The 19,062-nt window shown below is 46.5% G+C and overlaps 1 protein-coding gene across 1 annotated transcript in view; it reads left to right on the top strand.

The window, feature by feature from the left end:
* Positions 1 to 19,062, top strand: part of drd2a (dopamine receptor D2a) — a 188,377-nt gene that overhangs the window by 113,530 nt on the left and 55,785 nt on the right. The window contains exon 3 of the mRNA XM_034169314.1: positions 1,386 to 1,495. Coding sequence (XP_034025205.1) covers positions 1,386 to 1,495 — 110 coding nt within the window. The remainder of the gene's footprint in view (positions 1 to 1,385; positions 1,496 to 19,062) is intronic.

Below are 19,062 nucleotides of genomic sequence, written 5' to 3' on the forward strand. Positions count from 1 at the left end.
AAATTTCTGCAAAGTGGGGAGCAATTATAAGTACGCCAATCTACAGTGGCATGCTCGGGGGAGCGGGAGTGTATAGGTCTGTGCAATGAGCAAAACACATTTTGCCAGAGCAGTGAGTGGAACAGTACATTTTGCAGTATCATGTATGTCTAGGGTTTTTTAATTATTCAGGCAGCCTGTGGAATTTCTGTCTGCTATGGCACTGTGTGCCGGTGTCACCGACTGAACGGTCCTCCAAAAAATTGGTCCGCCCTGCTTTCACTGCACATGCTTCATTTCGGAGTGTCAGCAGCATCATTTCTGAGCGCCAGTGGAAATTCAGTGATTATCACCTTGTTTCTGCTTCAAACTGCACTCCAGTTATGATCTATCTCAGCAACAGATATCTGAAGCTTTTGTACAACAAAATGTCCACAAAAATGAACAAAAGCATGTTGCATTCTTCAACAGAAGACAGTTTTGAGATGGTAACAGACACATTTTAGCTTTGTGGTAAAGTATGGTAGTAACTGCAGGAGCTTTGAGTGGTAATAAACGTGGGAGTAGTGGAGTAGCGTTGTGTGGAGTGTGCACACAAGCATTCGTGTCACGGGACTCGTCTGTACTGGGGTGTTGTTCACAATAATAGGAGGAAACATATATCTTGCCTGCTATTTTCATAACTCGAGCCCGATTTCCTCATTTTTGGAATTAAGATGCAAACTGGGGCCAAAAATCTGCAGTGGGAGCCCAGTATTAATCTTTATCCATCAACTTCAGCTTCAGCCTTCTCCTTTTCTCTTCTGTGCTTCCATTCTCATTACTCTTTCACCAACATAATCACCATCTGTTCTCATCATGTGTCCAAACCACCTTACTGTAATTAGTCATATTTGCTATTTTTACAGCTCTTTAGATTTTCATGCTGTGGGTCGCTTTTTTTAAGACGCCGAGGATGATGCACAAATTAGTCATTTAACACAGACCATTTGCTGCAAGAAAGAGTTAAAAAGGCATGAAGTCATCATCTTTACGATTGTATACTGTTCCATGCCCTCACACTGCACTCTTAGAATCTTTTTATAAAACACAGGCTTAAGGCTGTTTAATAAAATAAAACAGCCTTACAACCAAATGTTTCCTCTTCAGATTCCTCGCTCAATGAACAAGCAGAAGAGGGGAGGCAGCAAGTCATTTGTGAACCCAAACCATTCATTAAGTAAATACAGAACACATTGAAATGCACAGACGGCCTTTCTTTTTCCGTGGACACCAGCAGGCTTCCTACCATTTTAAACTTTATATTACTGTTGTGGTAATCGGATGAAAAACAGGTGTCGCTTGACAAGTGCGACTGCCTTTGCTGTGTAAACTGCCAATTTTTAAAAAATGATTCTCTCTTCTAGGTTGTGGGAGAGTGGCGCTTTAGCAAGATCCACTGTGACATCTTTGTCACTCTGGATGTGATGATGTGTACAGCCAGCATCCTCAATCTCTGCGCCATCAGCATCGACCGGTGAGTTTGTCACGGAACAGATTGGTTCATCCTGTGTGCGATGCTTCCTCCACTGATTGTCAGTGGAAATCAATGCCTTCTAAATAATATAACAGAGATGCTGGAATGGAGGTGTTTTTTAAATGCATGACCATCAAAGACTAAACTGACCAAACTGTCTAAACTCAATTTCCAAGCACGGCTTACATCGTATACTGAAGAACATTCAATTGCACATGTCGTCATAGAACTCTGTTTTTTGGTGGCCACCTATTTTGGATTTTAAGGGTGTTGTGTGCAAATATGTTAAAGTGACAGCTTCTGAATTGAAAACAGATACATTAGATCAATACTGCTTAGAAATTTATATTAGTTTTTCCCTTTTTTTGTGGAGCTCACATGTTCTACCCATGTTTGTATAGGCTCCACACGGGTGCTTGCTCAGGCTCCTTCCATTTCCACAGACATGCAGGTTTGGTCAATTGGTGACATTAAATTGTCCCAGATATACTCCATCTCGTGCCCAAAAACCACTGGGATAAAACCCTCCCCTCCCCAGCCTACCACCATCTTCACCATTAACTGGAAAAAACATATTTAAAAAATTGAATAATGGAAGTTCTCTATTATATATACACTCAACAAAAATATAAACGGAACACTTTTGGTTTTGCTCCCATTTTGTATGAGATGAACTCAAAGATCTAAAACTTTTTCCACATACACAATATCACCATTTCCCTCAAATATTGTTCACAAACCAGTCTAAATCTGTGATAGTGAGCACTTCTCCTTTGCTGAGATAATCCATCCCACCTCACAGGTGTGCCATATCAAGATGCTGATTAGACACCATGATTAGTGCACAGGTGTGCCTTAGACTGCCCACAATAAAAGGCCACTCTGAAAGGTGCAGTTTTGTTTTATTGGGGGGGATACCAGTCAGTATCTGGTGTGACCATCATTTGCCTCATGCAGTGCAACACATCTCCTTAGCATAGAGTTGATCAGGTTGTCAATTGTGGACTGTGGAATGTTGGTCCACTCCTCTTCAATGGCTGTGCGAAGTTGCTGGATATTGGCAGGAACTGGTACACGCTGTCGTATACGCCGGTCCAGAGCATCCCAAACATAATCAATGGGTGACATGTCCGGTGAGTATGCCGGCCATGCAAGAACTGGGACATTTTCAGCTTCCAAGAATTGTGTACAGATCCTTGCAACATGGGGCCGTGCATTATCCTGCTGCAACATGAGGTGATGTTCTTGGATGTATGGCACAACAATGGGCCTCAGTATCTCGTCACGGTATCTCTGTGCATTCAAAATGCCATCAATAAAATGACCTGTGTTCTTCGTCTATAACAGACGCCTGCCCATACCATAACCCCACTGCCACCATGGGCCACTCAATCCACAACATTGACATCAGAAAACCGCTCACCCACACGATGCCACACACACTGTCTGCCATCTGCCCTGGACAGTGTGAACCGGGATTCATCCGTGAAGAGAACACCTCTCCAACGTGCCAAACGCCAGCGAATGTGAGCATTTGCCCACTCAAGTTGGTTACGATGACGAACTGGAGTCAGGTCGAGACCACGATGAGGAGGACGAGCATGCAGATGAGCTTCCCTGAGACGGTTTCTGACAGTTTGTGCAAAAATTCTTTGGTTATGCAAACCGATTGTTTCAGCAGCTGTCCAAGTGGCTGGTCTCAGACGATCTTGGAGGTGAACATGCTGGATGTGGAGGTCCTGGGCTGGTGTGGTTACACATGGTCTGCGGTTGTGAGGCTGGTTGGATGTACTGCCAAATTCTCTGAAACTCCTTTGGAGACGGCTTATGGTAGAGAAATGAACATTCAATACATGAGCAACAGCTCTGGTTGACATTCCTGCTGTCAGCATGCCAATTGCACACTCCCTCAAATCTTGCGACATCTGTGGCATTGTGCTGTGTGATAAAACTGCACCTTTCAGAGTGGCCTTTTATTGTGGGCAGTCTAAGGCACACCTGCGCACTAATCATGGTGTCTAATCAGCATCTTGATATGGCTGACCTGTGAGGTGGGATGGATTATCTCAGCAAAGGAGAAGTGCTCACTATCACAGATTTAGACTGGTTTGTGAACAATATTCGAGGGAAATGGTGATATTGTGTATGTGGAAAAAGTTTTAGATCTTTGAGTTCATCTCATGCAAAATGGGAGCAAAACCAAAAGTGTTGCATTTATATTTTTGTTGAGTATACATATATATATATATATATATATATATATATATATATATCAATCAATCAATCAATCAATTTTTTTTTTATATAGCGCCAAATCACAACAAACAGTTTCCCCAAGGCGCTTTATATTGTAAGGCAAGGCCATACAATAATTATGTAAAACCCCAACGGTCAAAACGACCCCCTGTGAGCAAGCACTTGGCTACAGTGGGAAGGAAAAACTCCCTTTTAACAGGAAGAAACCTCCAGCAGAACCAGGCTCAGGGAGGGGCAGTCTTCTGCTGGGACTGGTTGGGGCTGAGGGAGAGAACCAGAACCAACTTTTTACCCCACACAGTTAGTCAGTCCCTGATTGTGCAAGTTCTCCTACTTAGAAAGATGAGAGAGGTCTGTAATTTTCATCATAGGTACACTTCAACTATGAGAGACAAAACAAGAAAAAAAAATTCCAGGAAATCACATTGTAGGATTTTTAAATAATTTAGTGTAAATTATGGTGGAAAATAAGTATTTGGTCAATAACAAAAGTTCATCTTAATACTTTGTAACATAATCTTTGTTGGCATTGACATTGGCAGTGACTTCACCAGGTTTGCACACACTGTAGCTGGTATTTTGGCCCATTCCTCCATGCAGATCTCCTCTAGAGCAGTGGTGTTTTGGGGATGTCGCTCAACTCCCTCAACACATTTTCTATGGGGTTGAGGTCTGGAGACTTGCTTGGCCTTTCCAGGACCATGAAGTGCTTTTTACGAAGCCACTCCTTCATTGCCCGAGCGGTGTGTTTGGGATCATTGTCATGCTGGAAGACCCAGCCATGTTGCATCTTCAATGCTCTCACTGATGGAAGGAGGTTTTGGCTTAAAATCTCATGATACATGGCCCTGTTGATTCTTCCCTTAACACGGATCAGTCGTCCTGTCCCCTTTGCAGAAAAACAGCCCCAAAGCATGATTTTTCCACCCCCATGCTTCACAGTAGATATGTGTGTTCTTGGGATGCAATTCAGCATTCATCTTCCTCCAAACATGACGAGTTGAGTTTTTACTAAAAAGTTCTATTTTGGTTTCATGTGACCACATGATATTCTCCCAGTCCTCTTCTGGATCATCCATATGCTCTCTGGCAAACTTCAGACAGGCCTGGACATGTACTGGCTTAAGCAGGGGACACGCCTGTGTTATGTGGGCCGCTGAAGAGGAGGTACTACTGGCCCACCACCACCAGAGGGCGCCCTGCTTGGAGTACGGGCTCCAAGCACGAGAGGGCGCCAGACCCAGAAGAAGTGACAGCTGTCATTCATCCTCTGCACCAGCTGTCACTCGTTCATCATCATCATCATCATCATCACCATAAAGGCCGGACAGCAGCTCCACCTCCTCGCCGAGAAATCGACTACTGAAGAGGTAATTTCTCTGCTGACTAATACGTTGTGTAATAATCTGAACTTCTGTTGCAGCCGTTTTCCTGGTGTTTTGCCTTGTCTGTGGGATTGGCGTTTGGTGTGACAGCGACGGCTTCGCCTCACACCCCAAACCAGATAAGTGGTTAACCAGGAGCTGCACGAGTGTGTGATTGGAGGTGGAGGTGCTCCCTCCTAACTGTGTGCAGACTGTGGATTACTGAGTGTGCGGACTCACACTCATTCATCTTGTCTCTGCTTTCTGCCAGCAGTACCAGGGTCGACAGCCGAAGACAGAGGCCACCTGGGGACTCGGGACTTGGCAGCTCCGGTGTTCTTCAGACCGTTGGGGGTGGAAGCCGTGTGGGACGCGGCTTCTCTCTCGTCGGGGGTCTTCTATCTTCGAGCCTGCCCACACGTCACCTGGTGTCAATTGACTTTGCTAATTCTGTGTATTTCGTTGTGTATCATCACAACATTAAATTGTTACTTTTTGGCTTAATTCATTGTCCGTTCATTTGCACCCCCTGTTGTGGGTCCGTGCTATGACACCTTCCCAACAGGATTTCTCGGCCATCGTCATGGATTCCGAGGGGCGTCAACCCGAGCTTGAACGGCCAATGGAAGAGCCAGGAGTGCAGGCGTCAGCGGGAGGCGTGTTGAGTGAGTTGCAGCAGATCTTAACCGCCTTCACGGCTCGGTTAGATTTAGTGACCGAGCAGAATGTTCTCCTTAACCGGAGGGTGGAGGCTCTCACCGCCAGGGTGGAAGCGCGCGATCAGGGCGCTGCTGCAGCCACTCCTCTGGCTGGTCCTGGGCCTGTAACAGACGTTCCACTGGTCGTTCAACGACCCCCCCCACCGTCCCCTGAAGCATACATAAGCCCTCCGGAACCGTACGGGGGCTGTGTTGAGATGTGTGCAGACTTCCTCATGCAGTGTTCGCTCGTCTTTTCACAGCGCCCTATCATGTACGCGTCAGACGCCAGCCGGGTGGCTTATGTTATTAATCTGCTTCGAGGAGAGGCACGCGCCTGGGCTACGGCACTTTGGGAGCAGAATTCACGGCTCCTAACGTCTTATACTGGGTTTGTACGGGAGTTCAAACAAGTGTTTGACCATCCCAACAGAGGCGAGACTGCTTCGAGCGTGCTGCTGTCAATGAGACAGGGGTGCCGTAGCGCAGCCGAGTATGCAGTCGACTTCCGCATCGTTGCGCTCCGCGCTGCCTTCGTAAATGGACTGTCTCCAGTCCTGAAGGAGCACCTGCTGGCTAAGGAGGAACCGCGGGATTTTGACGGGCTTGTCGATTTGGTTATACGCTTAGACAACCATTTAAACAAGCATCGTCGGGAGCAGGCCGGGGGGCGTGACTGGGCATGAGCCGTCCCTCCCACTTCCGGTTCTGAAAAGGTGACGTCGTCCCCGCGCTTCACTGCCAGAGAGCTCCGTGTGGCTACAGCTCCCCCTGCTGAGGAGGCTATGGACACGAGCAGGGCCAAAGTGAAGACAAACATCAGACAAAGGAGGCTGGCCCACGGGGAGTGTTTTGTCTGCGGCTCTTGTGAGCACCGGCAGAAGGACTGCCCCAAACGGTCAAACTACAACGCCCGTCCTTAGGAACTGGGCTAAGGGTGGGCCATAACACGCACGCGGGGAAACCCCGCAAATCTGCACGAATCCCAGTAACGATCCTTTGTGGGGATTTAACCCTTCACGCCCCAGCACTGGTAGACACGGGGTCAGAAGGGAATCTGCTGGATAGTAGATGGGCAAAGGAAGTAGGGCTCCCCCTGGTGGCTCTGCCGGCACCATTGCAGGTGCGAGCACTAGATGGCACCCTGCTTCCATTAATCACACATCAGACACAGCCAGTGACCTTGGTTGTGTCTGGAAATCACAGGGAGGAGAGCGTGTTCCATGTAACACCTTCTACCTCCCGAGTGATTTTGGGATTTCCATGGATGGTGAAGCACAATCCCCGGATAGATTGGCCGTCCGGGGTTGTGACGCAGTGGAGCGAAACCTGCCACCGGGAGTGTTTAGGATCCTCGGTTCCTCCCGGCACGACAGCTAATGAGGAGGTTAAAGTCCCCCCCAATCTATCGGCGGTGCCAAAGGAGTACCATGATCTTGCTGACGTTTTCAGCAAAGATCTGGCGCTCACTCTTCCCCCGCACCGACCGTACGATTGTGCCATTGATTTGGTCCCGGGCGCTGAGTACCCGTCCAGTAGGTTGTACAACCTCTCACGTCCGGAACGCGAATCAATGGAGACCTACATCCGGGACTCTTTAGCTGCCGGGCTGATACGGAACTCCACCTCCCCGATGGGTGCTGGTTTCTTTTTTGTGGGCAAAAAGGACGGCGGAATTCCGTCCATGCATTGATTACAGAGGGCTGAACGAGATCACGGTTCGCAACCGATACCCGTTACCTCTGTTGGATTCAGTGTTCACGCCCCTGCATGGAGCCCAAATTTTCACTAAATTGGATCTTAGAAACGCGTACCACCTGGTTCGGATCCGGAAGGGAGACGAATGGAAGACGGCATTCAATACCCCGTTAGGTCACTTTGAGTACCTGGTCATGCCATTTGGCCTCACTAACGCCCCCGCGACGTTCCAAGCTTTGGTAAATGACGTCTTGCGGGACTTCCTGCATCGGTTCGTCTTCGTATATCTGGACGATATACTCATCTTTTCCCCGGACCCTGAGACCCATGTCCAGCATGTATGTCAGGTCCTACAGCGGTTGTTGGAGAACCAGCTGTTTGTGAAGGGCGAGAAGTGTGAGTTCCACCGCACTTCTTTGTCCTTCCTGGGGTTCATCATCTCCTCCAACTCCGTCACCCCTGATCTGGCCAAGGTTGCGGCGGTGAGAGATTGGCCCCAACCAAAAAGCCGCAGGAAATTGCAGCAGTTCCTCGGCTTTGCAAATTTCTACAGGAGGTTCATTAAAGGCTACAGTCAGGTAGTTAGCCCCCTGACTGCCCTGACCTCCACCAAGGTCCCCTTCACCTGGTCGGATCGGTGCGAAGCCACGTTCCAGGAGTTGAAACGTCGGTTCTCGACTGCACCAGTTCTGGTGCAGCCTGATCCTGATCGCCAGTACATAGTGGAATTAGACGCCTCTGACTCAGGGATAGGAGCCGTGCTGTCCCAGAGCGTGGAGGCTGATAAGGTTCTCCATCCTTGTGCCTATTTTTCCCGCATGTTGACCCCAGCTGAACGGAACTATGACGTCGGCAATCGGGAGCTCCTCGCGGTGAAGGAGGCTCTTGAAGATTGGAGACACCTGCTGGAGGGGGCATCGTTGCCTTTCACGGTTTTCACGGACCATCGGAACCTGGAGTACATCCGGACCGCCAAGCGGCTGAACCCCAGGCAAGCCCGCTGGTCTCTGTTCTTCGGGCGCTTTGACTTCCGGATCACGTACCGCCCCGGGACCAAAAACTAAAAATCAGAAGCATTGTCCCGGGTGCATGAAGAAGAAGCCAAAGCGGGGCTGTCGAACCCCACCGAGACCATCATCCCCGAGTCCACTGTCGTGGCCTCCCTCACCTGGGAGGTGGAGAAGACCATCCGGGAGGCCCTGGCAAGGAGCCCGGACCCGGGGACCGGCCCCAAGAACAGAATGTACGTCCCACCAGAAGCAAGAGCTGCCGTATTGGACTTCTGTCACGGGTCCAAGCTGTCCTGTCATCCCGGAGTGCGTAGGACTGTGGCAGTAGTCCAGCAGCGCTTCTGGTGGGCGTCCCTGGAAACTGACGTCCGGGACTACGTCCAGGCCTGTACCATCTGCGCCAGGGGCAAGGTAGACCATCGGAGGACCTCGGGACTCCTCCAACCCCTGCCGGTGCCTCATCGCCCCTGGTCTCACATTGGCCTGGACTTCATCACGGGCCTCCCGCCGTCCCAGGGCAACACCGTTATTCTCACGATAGTGGACTGGTTCTCCAAGGCAGCCCACTTCGTGGCCCTCCCGAAGCTCCCGACGGCCCAGGAGATGGCAGACCTCCTGGTCCACCACGTCATGCGGCTGCATGGGATACCATTGGACATCGTATCAGATCGTGGTCCCCAGTTCTCTTCGCAGGTGTGGAAGAGTTTCTGTAAGGAGCTGGGGGCCACCGTGAGTCTCTCGTCCGGGTACCACCCCCAGACAAACGGCCAGGCAGAGCGGGCTAACCAGGAGTTGGAACAGGCCCTTCGCTGCGTCACCTCCGCGCACCCGGCGGCCTGGAGTCACCATCTGGCCTGGATCGAGTATGCCTATAACAGCCAAGTCTCGTCTGCTACTGGCCTCTCCCCTTTTGAGGCATGTTTGGGGTACCAGCCCCCATTGTTCCCGCTGGTGGAGGGAGAGGTCGGTGTGCCCTCGGCCCAGGCCCACCTCAGAAGGTGCTGCCGGGTGTGGCGGACCGCCCGCTCTGCCCTGTTAAAGGCCCGGACGACGGCCAAGACCCATGCGGACCGCCGGCGTTCCCCGGCCCCCACATACCAGCCCGGGCAGGAGGTGTGGCTCTCGACCAAGGACATCCCTCTTTGTGTTGACTCCCCAAAACTGAAAGACAGGTTCATTGGTCCATTTCGTATCCTCAAGATCATCAACCCGGCCGCAGTGAAGCTCCAACTCCCGGCTTCACTGCGGATTCACCCTGTTTTTCATGTTTCCCGTCTGAAGCCACACCACACCTCACCCCTCTGTGCTCCGGGACCTACGCCGCCTCCTGCCCGGCTCATTGACGGGGAGCCTGCCTGGACAGTCCGCAGGCTCCTGGACGTCCGTCGTAAGGGCCGGGGGTTCCAATATCTGGTGGACTGGGAGGGGTATGGACCTGAAGAACGCTCCTGGGTGAAGTGGAGCTTCATCCTGGACCCGGCCCTCCTGGCCGATTTCTACACGAGACATCCGGACAAGCCTGGTCGGACGCCAGGAGGCGCCCGTTGAGGGGGGGGTCCTGTTATGTGGGCCGCTGAAGAGGAGGTACTGCTGGCCCACCACCACCAGAGGGCGCCCTGCTTGGAGTGCGGGCTCCAAGCACGAGAGGGCGCCAGACCCAGAAGAAGTGACAGCTGTCATTCATCCTCTGCACCAGCTGTCACTCGTTCATCATCATCATCATCGTCACCATAAAGGCCGGACTGCAGCTCCACCTCCTCGCCGAGAAATCGACTACTGAAGAGGTAATTTCTCTGCTGACTAATACGTTGTGTAATAATCTGAACTTCTGTTGCAGCCGTTTTCCTGGTGTTTTGCCTTGTCTGTGGGATTGGCGTTTGGTGTGACAGCGACGGCTTCGCCTCACACCCCAAACCAGATAAGTGGTTAACCAGGAGCTGCACGAGTGTGTGATTGGAGGTGGAGGTGCTCCCTCCTAACTGTGTGCAGACTGTGGATTACTGAGTGTGCGGACTCACACTCATTCATCTTGTCTCTGCTTTCTGCCAGCAGTACCAGGGTCGACAGCCGAAGACAGAGGCCACCTGGGGACTCGGGACTTGGCGGCTCCGGTGTTCTTCAGACCGTTGGTGGTGGAAGCCGTGTGGGACGCGGCTTCTCTCTCGTCGGGGGTCTTCTATCTTCGAGCCTGCCCACACGTCACCTGGTGTCAATTGACTTTGCTAATTTTGTGTATTTCGTTGTGTATCATCACAACATTAAATTATTACTTTTTGGCTTAATTCATTGTCCGTTCATTTGCGCCCCCTGTTGTGGGTCCGTGCTACGACACCTTCCCAACAGCCTGTCCCTTTCTGAGTACACTGAAAAAAGAGAATGTTTGAAAAAAGAGAATGTTTGAACCAACTTTAAAAAGTGTTACAATTTGTAAAAACCTGAATGAATTAAGTTGTTTAAACTTAAGTTTGAAAGTTAAATCAACTCTAACTTACAAACTTAAGTTCAAACAATTTAATTCATTGAGGTTTTTACAAATTGCAACACTTTTTTAAGTTGGTACAAACATTCTCTTTTTTCAGTGTAGTGTGTAGCCTTTGTTACTTTGGTCCCAGCTCTCTGCAGGTCATTCATCAGATCCCTCCGTGTAGTTCTGGGAGTTTTGCTCACTGTTCTCATGATCATTTTGACCCCACAGGATGACATCTTGCATGGAGCCCCAGATCGAGGGAGATTATCAATGCTCTTGTAATTCTTCCATTTTCTTACAGTTGCTCCCACAGTTGATTTATTCACACCAACCCGCTTGACTAGTATTGTAGATTCACTCTTCCCAGCCTGGTGCACATCTACAATTTTCTTCCTGGTGTCCTTCGACAGCTGTTTGGTCTCGGCCATGGTTGAGTTTGGAGTCTGACTGTTTGAGGCTGTGGATAGGTGTCTTTTATACAGATAATGAGTTCCAACAGGTGCCATTAATACAGGTAACAGGTGGAGGACAGAAGAGCTTCTTAAAGAAGAAGTTACAGGTCTGTGAGAGCCAGAAATCTTGCTTGTTTGTGGGTGACCAAATACTTATTTTCCACCATAATTTATAAATAAATTCTTTAAAAATCCTACAATGTGATTTTCTGGATTTTTTTTTCTCATTTTGTCTGTCACAGTTGAAGTGTACCTAAGATGAAAATTACAGACTTCTCTCATCTTTCTAAGTTGGAGAACTTGCACAATCAGGGACTGACTAAATACTTTTTTACCCCACTGTGTGTGTGTGTGTGTGTGTGTGTGTGTGTGTGTGTGTGTGTGTGTGTGTGTGTGTGTGTGTGTGTGTGTATATATATATATATATATATATATATATATATATATATATATATATATATATATATATATATATATACGAGGTCTATTAGAAAGTATCCGACCTTATTATTTTTTTCAAAAACCATATGGATTTGAATCACGTGTGATTACATCAGACATGCTTGAACCCTCGTGGGCATGCAAGAGTTTTTTCTCGCCTGTCGGTTACGTCATTCGCCTGTGGGCAGTCTTTGAGTGAGGAGTCGTCCACCCTCTCGTCATTTTTCATTGTTTAGGAATGGCTCAGAGACTACTGCTTTGTTTGATCAAAATTTTTTCAAAACTGTAAGGCACAACTGAGTGGACACCATTCGATAAATTCAGCTGGTTTTCTGTAAAAATTTTAACGGCTGATGAGAGATTTTGGTCTCGTAGTGTCGCCGTAAGGACGGCCCACGGTGCCTGACGGCGATCTACGCTTCGAGGCGGCAGCGTCTCGCCGTTTCAAGTTGAAAATTTCCACATTTCAGGCTCTGTTGACCCAGGAAGTTGTCAGAGAACTTTCAGAAGAAGTCGGCATGAGGAGTTTATTCGGACATTCCATTGTTAACGGACATTTTGTAATAAAAGAACGTGCGGGCAGAGTCGCATGTCGGGCCGGACCCGACCGCGGGGGGTCGCGACAGGAAAAACACCTCCGTTGGAAACCTTAATGGGCAAGTTGGAACATGCCCAAGCTGTTAAACAATTTCTCAGTTACTCACTTGTTGAAAGCCTTCAAAAGCCGCCTGAATTTTACAAATGGTTTTCAACACGGAGGTGTTTTTCCTGTCGCAGCGCACACAGATTTGCCGAGTCGTCACGGAAACAACTCGGCCAATTTGCGCGCACGTCTTTCATTAAAAAATGTCCTTAAACAGTGGAATGTCCGCATAAAGTCCTCATGCCGACTTCTTCTGAAGCTTCTCTGTTCTCTGACGACGTCCTGGGTGAATTAAGCCTTAAATTAGGATGTTTTCAGCTCAAAACAGCAAGACGGACGCCACCTCAGACCGCGCCATGCTGATCCGCTTTGTGAGCTGTCCTTAAAGCGAAAGAAACTCCACAACCTCTCATCAGCCGTTAAACTTTTCACCGAAAACCAGCTTAATTTCTCGAATAGTGTCCACTCGGATATTCCTCACAGGTCCAGAAAAATTTTGATAAAGCAACGCGTGCCGTTTCGAGCAGCGTGTGAAACAAAGGAATTCAGCCAAGAGGGCGGGACCACATCTCACTCAAGGCCTGCCCACAGGGAAATGACATCACCGACACGCGTGAAAAAACTCACGCATGCGCACGAGGGTTCAAGCATGATTGGTGTAATCACACGTCATTCAAATCCATATAGTTTTTTTAAAAAATAAAAAGGTAGGATAGTTTTCTAATAGACCTCGTATATATATAGTAATAAAATAGAACCTGGGTCATGTTAAAACAGCCAAGAAAACAATCACAGAAAGCATTTTTGAAAAATGATTTCAGGAGGAAACATGGCAGGCATGATGGGATTTTTTTAAAAATCCAATGTGTGCTCTAATCAGTATCAGTATGATGTTATGCAACCTACTTTGGAATCTCAGACATGTTTTAGTGGTACGACTGAAGAAATATGTTTCTGATATACCAGTATGCATCATATCAGTCTTGGGAAATAGATCTAGCCAATTTGTGTTCCACTGATGCACAGCAGGACCATTGAAAGTGGTAATAACATAACAGTCTCATGGAATTGCCTAGATGGTGGCCAAGTGGTTAAAACGCTTGGTTTCAGTGCAGAAGGTTCCGGGTTCAAATCCCACCCCTGCCACATTTCTCCATGTAATGTGGAGTTGCGTCAGGAAGGGCATCCGGTGTAAAACCTGTGCCAATTCAACATGCAGATCCACCTTGGATTTGCTGTGGTGACCCCGAGTGCAAACAAGGGAGCAGCCGAAGGGACTTACTTTTACCTTTGCCAAGGGCACTGACATAACTCCATACCATGACAGACCCTGGGTTTTGCACTTATTGCTGATAATATTTTGGATAGGGATGTCCGGATCCGATCACGTGATCAGAAATAGGGCCCGATCACATGGTTTCAGACTTGATCGAAATCGGACGTTGCATCCCAATCAGGAATCCGATATAGATTTTTTTCCTCATTATTTTGATCAGCGCTATTTCATGCTATTATTGCAGATTAATGGGCCTTTCACGCATCAGAAGCGTCAGAGGCGTGAGATGCGTCGGTATCGGCAGATACTCAAAATCAGATGACTCGGAATCGGATCGGGGCCAAAAAACCTGATCGGGACATCCCTAGTTTTGGATGTTGGTTTTCATGCCTGGTCTGAACAATATGGCATCCCTTTCTTCCAATAACAGATCTGGAGTACTGAGTCATGTGACCACAATACACATTTCCACTATGTGATGGTTCAACCCAGATGCCTCACCTCCAAGTCCAAATAAGTATACTCTGCTTCTGGACAAGGATAACCTCAGGTTTTGTGAATATAACTCTGTACTGTAATGCTTGACAAATGTTTCCCAAAGTAATCCTTTGCACGCGCGCGTGAACGGCCCAGCTGCAGCTTCCTCTGTGATTCAGGAGGTGATTAGAGCTGTTTTCAACAGCCAATGTGCAGAATAAAATGAGTAATCCGCCACAAAATAATTATTTTATGTCCGCAGCATCCAGCGTAGAGCGCGTGGCAGCCGGTAGAACAAAGAACGGTGTCCAGCTGTGAACACAGCGCATCTGATTTGCATCCGCCGCAACTCAGATTTTGCATCTGATTTGCGGCGGATGCAAATCAGATGCGCTAAAAAAATGCTTTATTCGTGGCCAATCTGTATGCAGTCGCTAAAACTTATTTTAGCTTGTGATGTGAACATAAGGGGCACAAAAAATATCCATTTTACACACTGCCCCAGTCCGCTGCCAAGCCAAAAATCCCTGTCAGTTGCGGATATCAGCAGATGACGGCGAACATACGAGGTCTGTTAGAAAAGTATCCGACCTTTTTATTTTTTGCAAAAACCATATGGATTTGAATCATGTGCGCTTGCATCAGCCAAGCTTGAACCTTCGTGTTCATGCGTGAGTTTTTTCACGCCTGTCGGTTGCGTCATTCGCCTGTGGGCAGGCTTTGAGTGAGCACTGGTCCACCCCTCTCGTCGGATTTTCATTGTCAGGAAAATGTCTGAATGGCTGGAGCAGCGCTGCATCAAATTTTTCAAGAAACTGTGTGAGACAGCCAGGTGGAAACCATTCAGAAAATTCAGATGGCTTTCGGTGAAAATCCTATGGGCATCACACAGATTAAGGAGCATTACAACCGGATTAAAGATGGCCCACAGCAGCTGACGGCACGCCGCGCTTTGAGCGGCCATCAACAGGCTGAAATGACCAGATCATTTCCAAAGTGAAGGCTGTATTGATCCGGGATGTCGTGTGACTACCAGAGAAATGGCAGAAAAGGTGGACATCAGCCATTTTTCGTCAGATTCCACTGTTACAGGAGATTTTGTAATGAAAGATGTGTGGAGGCATTCGCGCGTCGGGATGAAGACACAATGGCGGAGAACAAAAGCAAGTCCGTGTTATAAACAATGGATGCAGGGTTTTGAGGTTTTGCATGTTATTGTGGTTTATGTTCGTTTATGTTAGTGTGTTAGTGTTATTGATTTATTGTGTTTTTGTAACTCATTTGGTTTTGTCAGTTTAGATAAGTCGCATGTTGCTATTACCATGAGTGACTAAAGTTTCATGTTGGTACCATGAGTGAAATGTTTAGGTTTTAAGGTCTTCAGCCACTGTGTTTCTTTGTTAAATTAAAACCACTTGCTTACAGCAGCAGTGCTGGTATTAAATGGTAAATGGACTGCATTTATATTGCACATTTATATATTTATATAGCACTTTTCTATCTGTATCAGATGCTCAAAGTGCTTTACAATAATGCGTCACATTCACCCAGATGTCAGGCTGCTGCCATGCAAGGATACCAACTACACATCGGGAACAACTAGGGGATGAAGGACCTTGCCCAAGGGCCCTTAGTGATTTTCTGGTGAGACTGAGATTTGAACCGAGGATCCTCTGGTCTCAAGCCCAACGCTTAACCACTAGGCCATTACCTCCCCTGGCATTTGCTGTTTTGCATGCTTATGTTTTTTTGGGTCAAGGATGAATGGCGCCAAGACAGAACACTGATTAGGACTAATAGTTTTAGAGAAGCTACGAATATTAGCTAACATTGCTAATTACATTTTGGACTCGCATGTCTTTCCAGCAGGGGGCAGTAAAATCATCTTTATATTGAAAGCGTAAGTGTAAGTGCATAAAATTGTAAATATGTTAAAAATACATGGATGACACAAGAAAGTGAAAACACTTATTTCCATTGTGGTCCATTTAAAAATCTAATGACAAAACAGAAGTAATAAAATCATCATAATAATAATAACAACAACAAAACAACAATAGTGTGTATATGATAACAGCAACCTAAACAATTTATAAATACATTAAAACAGTAAATTAACCTTAAAAACTACATAATTAACACAAAATAAAAGGGTTGAATTCCTCTTCTAAAAATTGTTGAGGTCTAAGGAATCAACTCATTGCTTAATTTATTACCACCATTGAAAAATGTCAGCTACCTAGTATTTTATAAACACTACCCAATCTAGAGTCTGTGAATCCCCACAGGCAACACGCTTGTTGCCTATAATTTTCATAAAATACTAAATACATACTTATTTTCCAATTCCAATAATTAGCATGTGTCTTAAAACAATTATTTTCCATTGCTCGATGCTTCTATCCGTCATGACATCATGGGGAAATCATAACATTCATCCATTTTCTGAAGCCACTTATTCAAATTAAGGGTGACAGCGGGGCTGGAGACTATCCCAGTTGTCATTGGGCAAGAGGTGGTGTACATTCTGGACAGGCTGGAAGTCTGTTACAGGGCTGACACATATAGGCAAACACAGACACTTGCACCTATGGCCAATGTAAAGTCAGCTGTTCACATAACCTGCATGTGTTTGGAAGTGGGTGGAAGCTGGCGCTCCCAGAGGGAACCCACACAAAAATGGGGAGAGCATGCAAACTCCTCACAGAAAGGACCAGATCAGAAACAAACCTTGGACATTCTTGCTGGAAATCCCAACAACAAAATTAATATAGCTGCTGTTGGATATACAAACTGAAAATTGACTGTTTTATACCACAAGACACTATGAAGTGTGTTAACATCTCAACAAAATGTAAAGTAGGTGCTGCTGCTGTTCAAATCAAATCAATTTTATTTATATAGCGCCAGATCACAACAGTTGCCCCAAGGCGCTTTATATTGCAACGCAAAAGCCATACAATAATCACAGAAAAACCCCAACGGTCAAAACGACCCCCTATGAGCAAGCACTTGGCAACAGTGGGAAGGAAAAACTCCCTTTTAACAGGAAGAAACCTCCAGCAGAACCAGGCTCTTGGAGGGGCAGTCTTCTGCTGGGACTGGTTGGGGCTGAGGGAGAGAATCAGGAAAAAGACATGCTTTGGAAGACAGCAGAGATCAATCACTAATAATTAAATGCAGAGTGGTGCATACAGAGCAAAAAGAGAAAGAAACAGTGCATCATGGGAAACCCCCAGCAGTCTAAGTCTATAGCAGCATAACTAAGGGATGGTTCAGGGTCACCTGATCCAGCCCTAACTATAAGCTTTAGCATAAAGGAAAGTTTTAAGCCTAATCTTAAAAGTAGAGAGGGTGTCTGTCTCCCTGATCCGAATTGGGAGCTGGTTCCACAGGAGAGGAGCCTGAAAGCTGAAGGCTCTGCCTCCCATTCTACTCTTAAAAACCCTCGGAACTACAAGTAAGCCTGCAGTCTGACAGCGAAGCGCTCTATTGGGGTGATATGGTACTAAGAGGTCCCTAAGATAAGATGGGACCTGATTATTCAAAACCTTATAAGTAAGAAGAAGAATATTATATTCTATTCTGGAATTAACAGGAAGCCAATGAAGAGAGGCCAATATGGGTGAAATATGCTCTCTCCTTCTAGTCCCCGTCAGTACTCTAGCTGCAGCATTTTGAATTAACTGAAGGCTTTTCAGGGAACTTTTAGGACAACCTGATAATAATGAATTACAATAGTCCAGCCTAGAGGAAATAAATGCATGAATTAGTTTTTCAGCATCACTCTGAGACAAGACCTTTCTAATTTTAGAGATATTGCGCAAATGTAAAAAAGCAGTCCTACATATTTGCTTAATATGCACATTGAATGACATATCCTGATCAAAAATGACTCCAAGATTTTTCACAGTATTACTAGAGGTCAGGGTAATGCCATCCAGAGTAAGGATCTGGTTAGACACCATGTTTCTAAGATTTGTGGGGCCAAGTACAATAACTTCAGTTTTATCTGAATTTAAAAGCAGGAAATTAGAGGTCATCCATGTCTTTATGTCTGTAAGACATTCCTGCAGTTTAACTAATTGGTGTGTGTCCTCTGGCTTCATGGATAGATAAAGCTGGGTATCATCTGCGTAACAATGAAAATTTAAACAATGCTTTCTAATAATACTGCCTAAGGGAAGCATGTATAAAGTGAATAAAATTGGTCCTAGCACAGAACCTTGTGGAACTCCATAATTAACCTTAGTCTGTGAAAAAAACTCCCCATTTACATGAACAAATTGTAATCTATTAGATAAATATGATTCAAACCACCGCAGCGCAGTGCCTTTAATACCTATGGCATGCTCTAATCTCTGTAATAAAATTTTATGGTCAACAGTATCAAAAGCAGCACTAAGGTCTAACAGGACAAGCACGGAGATGAGTCCACTGTCTGAGGCCATAAGAAGATCATGTAACCTTCACTAATGCTGTTTCTGTACTATGATGAATTCTGAAACCTGACTGAAACTCTTCAGATAGACCATTCCTCTGCATATGATCAGTTAGCTGTTTTACAACTACCCTTTCAAGAATTTTTGAGAGAAAAGGAAGGTTGAACATTGGCCTATAATTAGCTAAGATAGCTGGGTCAAGTGATGGCTTTTTAAGTAATGGTTTAATTACTGTCACCTTAAAAGCCTGTGGTACATAGCCAACTAATAAAGATAGATTGATCATATTTAAGATCGAAGCATTAATTAATGGTAGGGCTTCCTTGAGCAGCCTGGAAGGGAT

The sequence above is a fragment of the Thalassophryne amazonica genome, chromosome 4, assembly GCF_902500255.1.
Source record: "Thalassophryne amazonica chromosome 4, fThaAma1.1, whole genome shotgun sequence".
In the NCBI taxonomy this organism is placed as follows: domain Eukaryota; kingdom Metazoa; phylum Chordata; class Actinopteri; order Batrachoidiformes; family Batrachoididae; genus Thalassophryne; species Thalassophryne amazonica.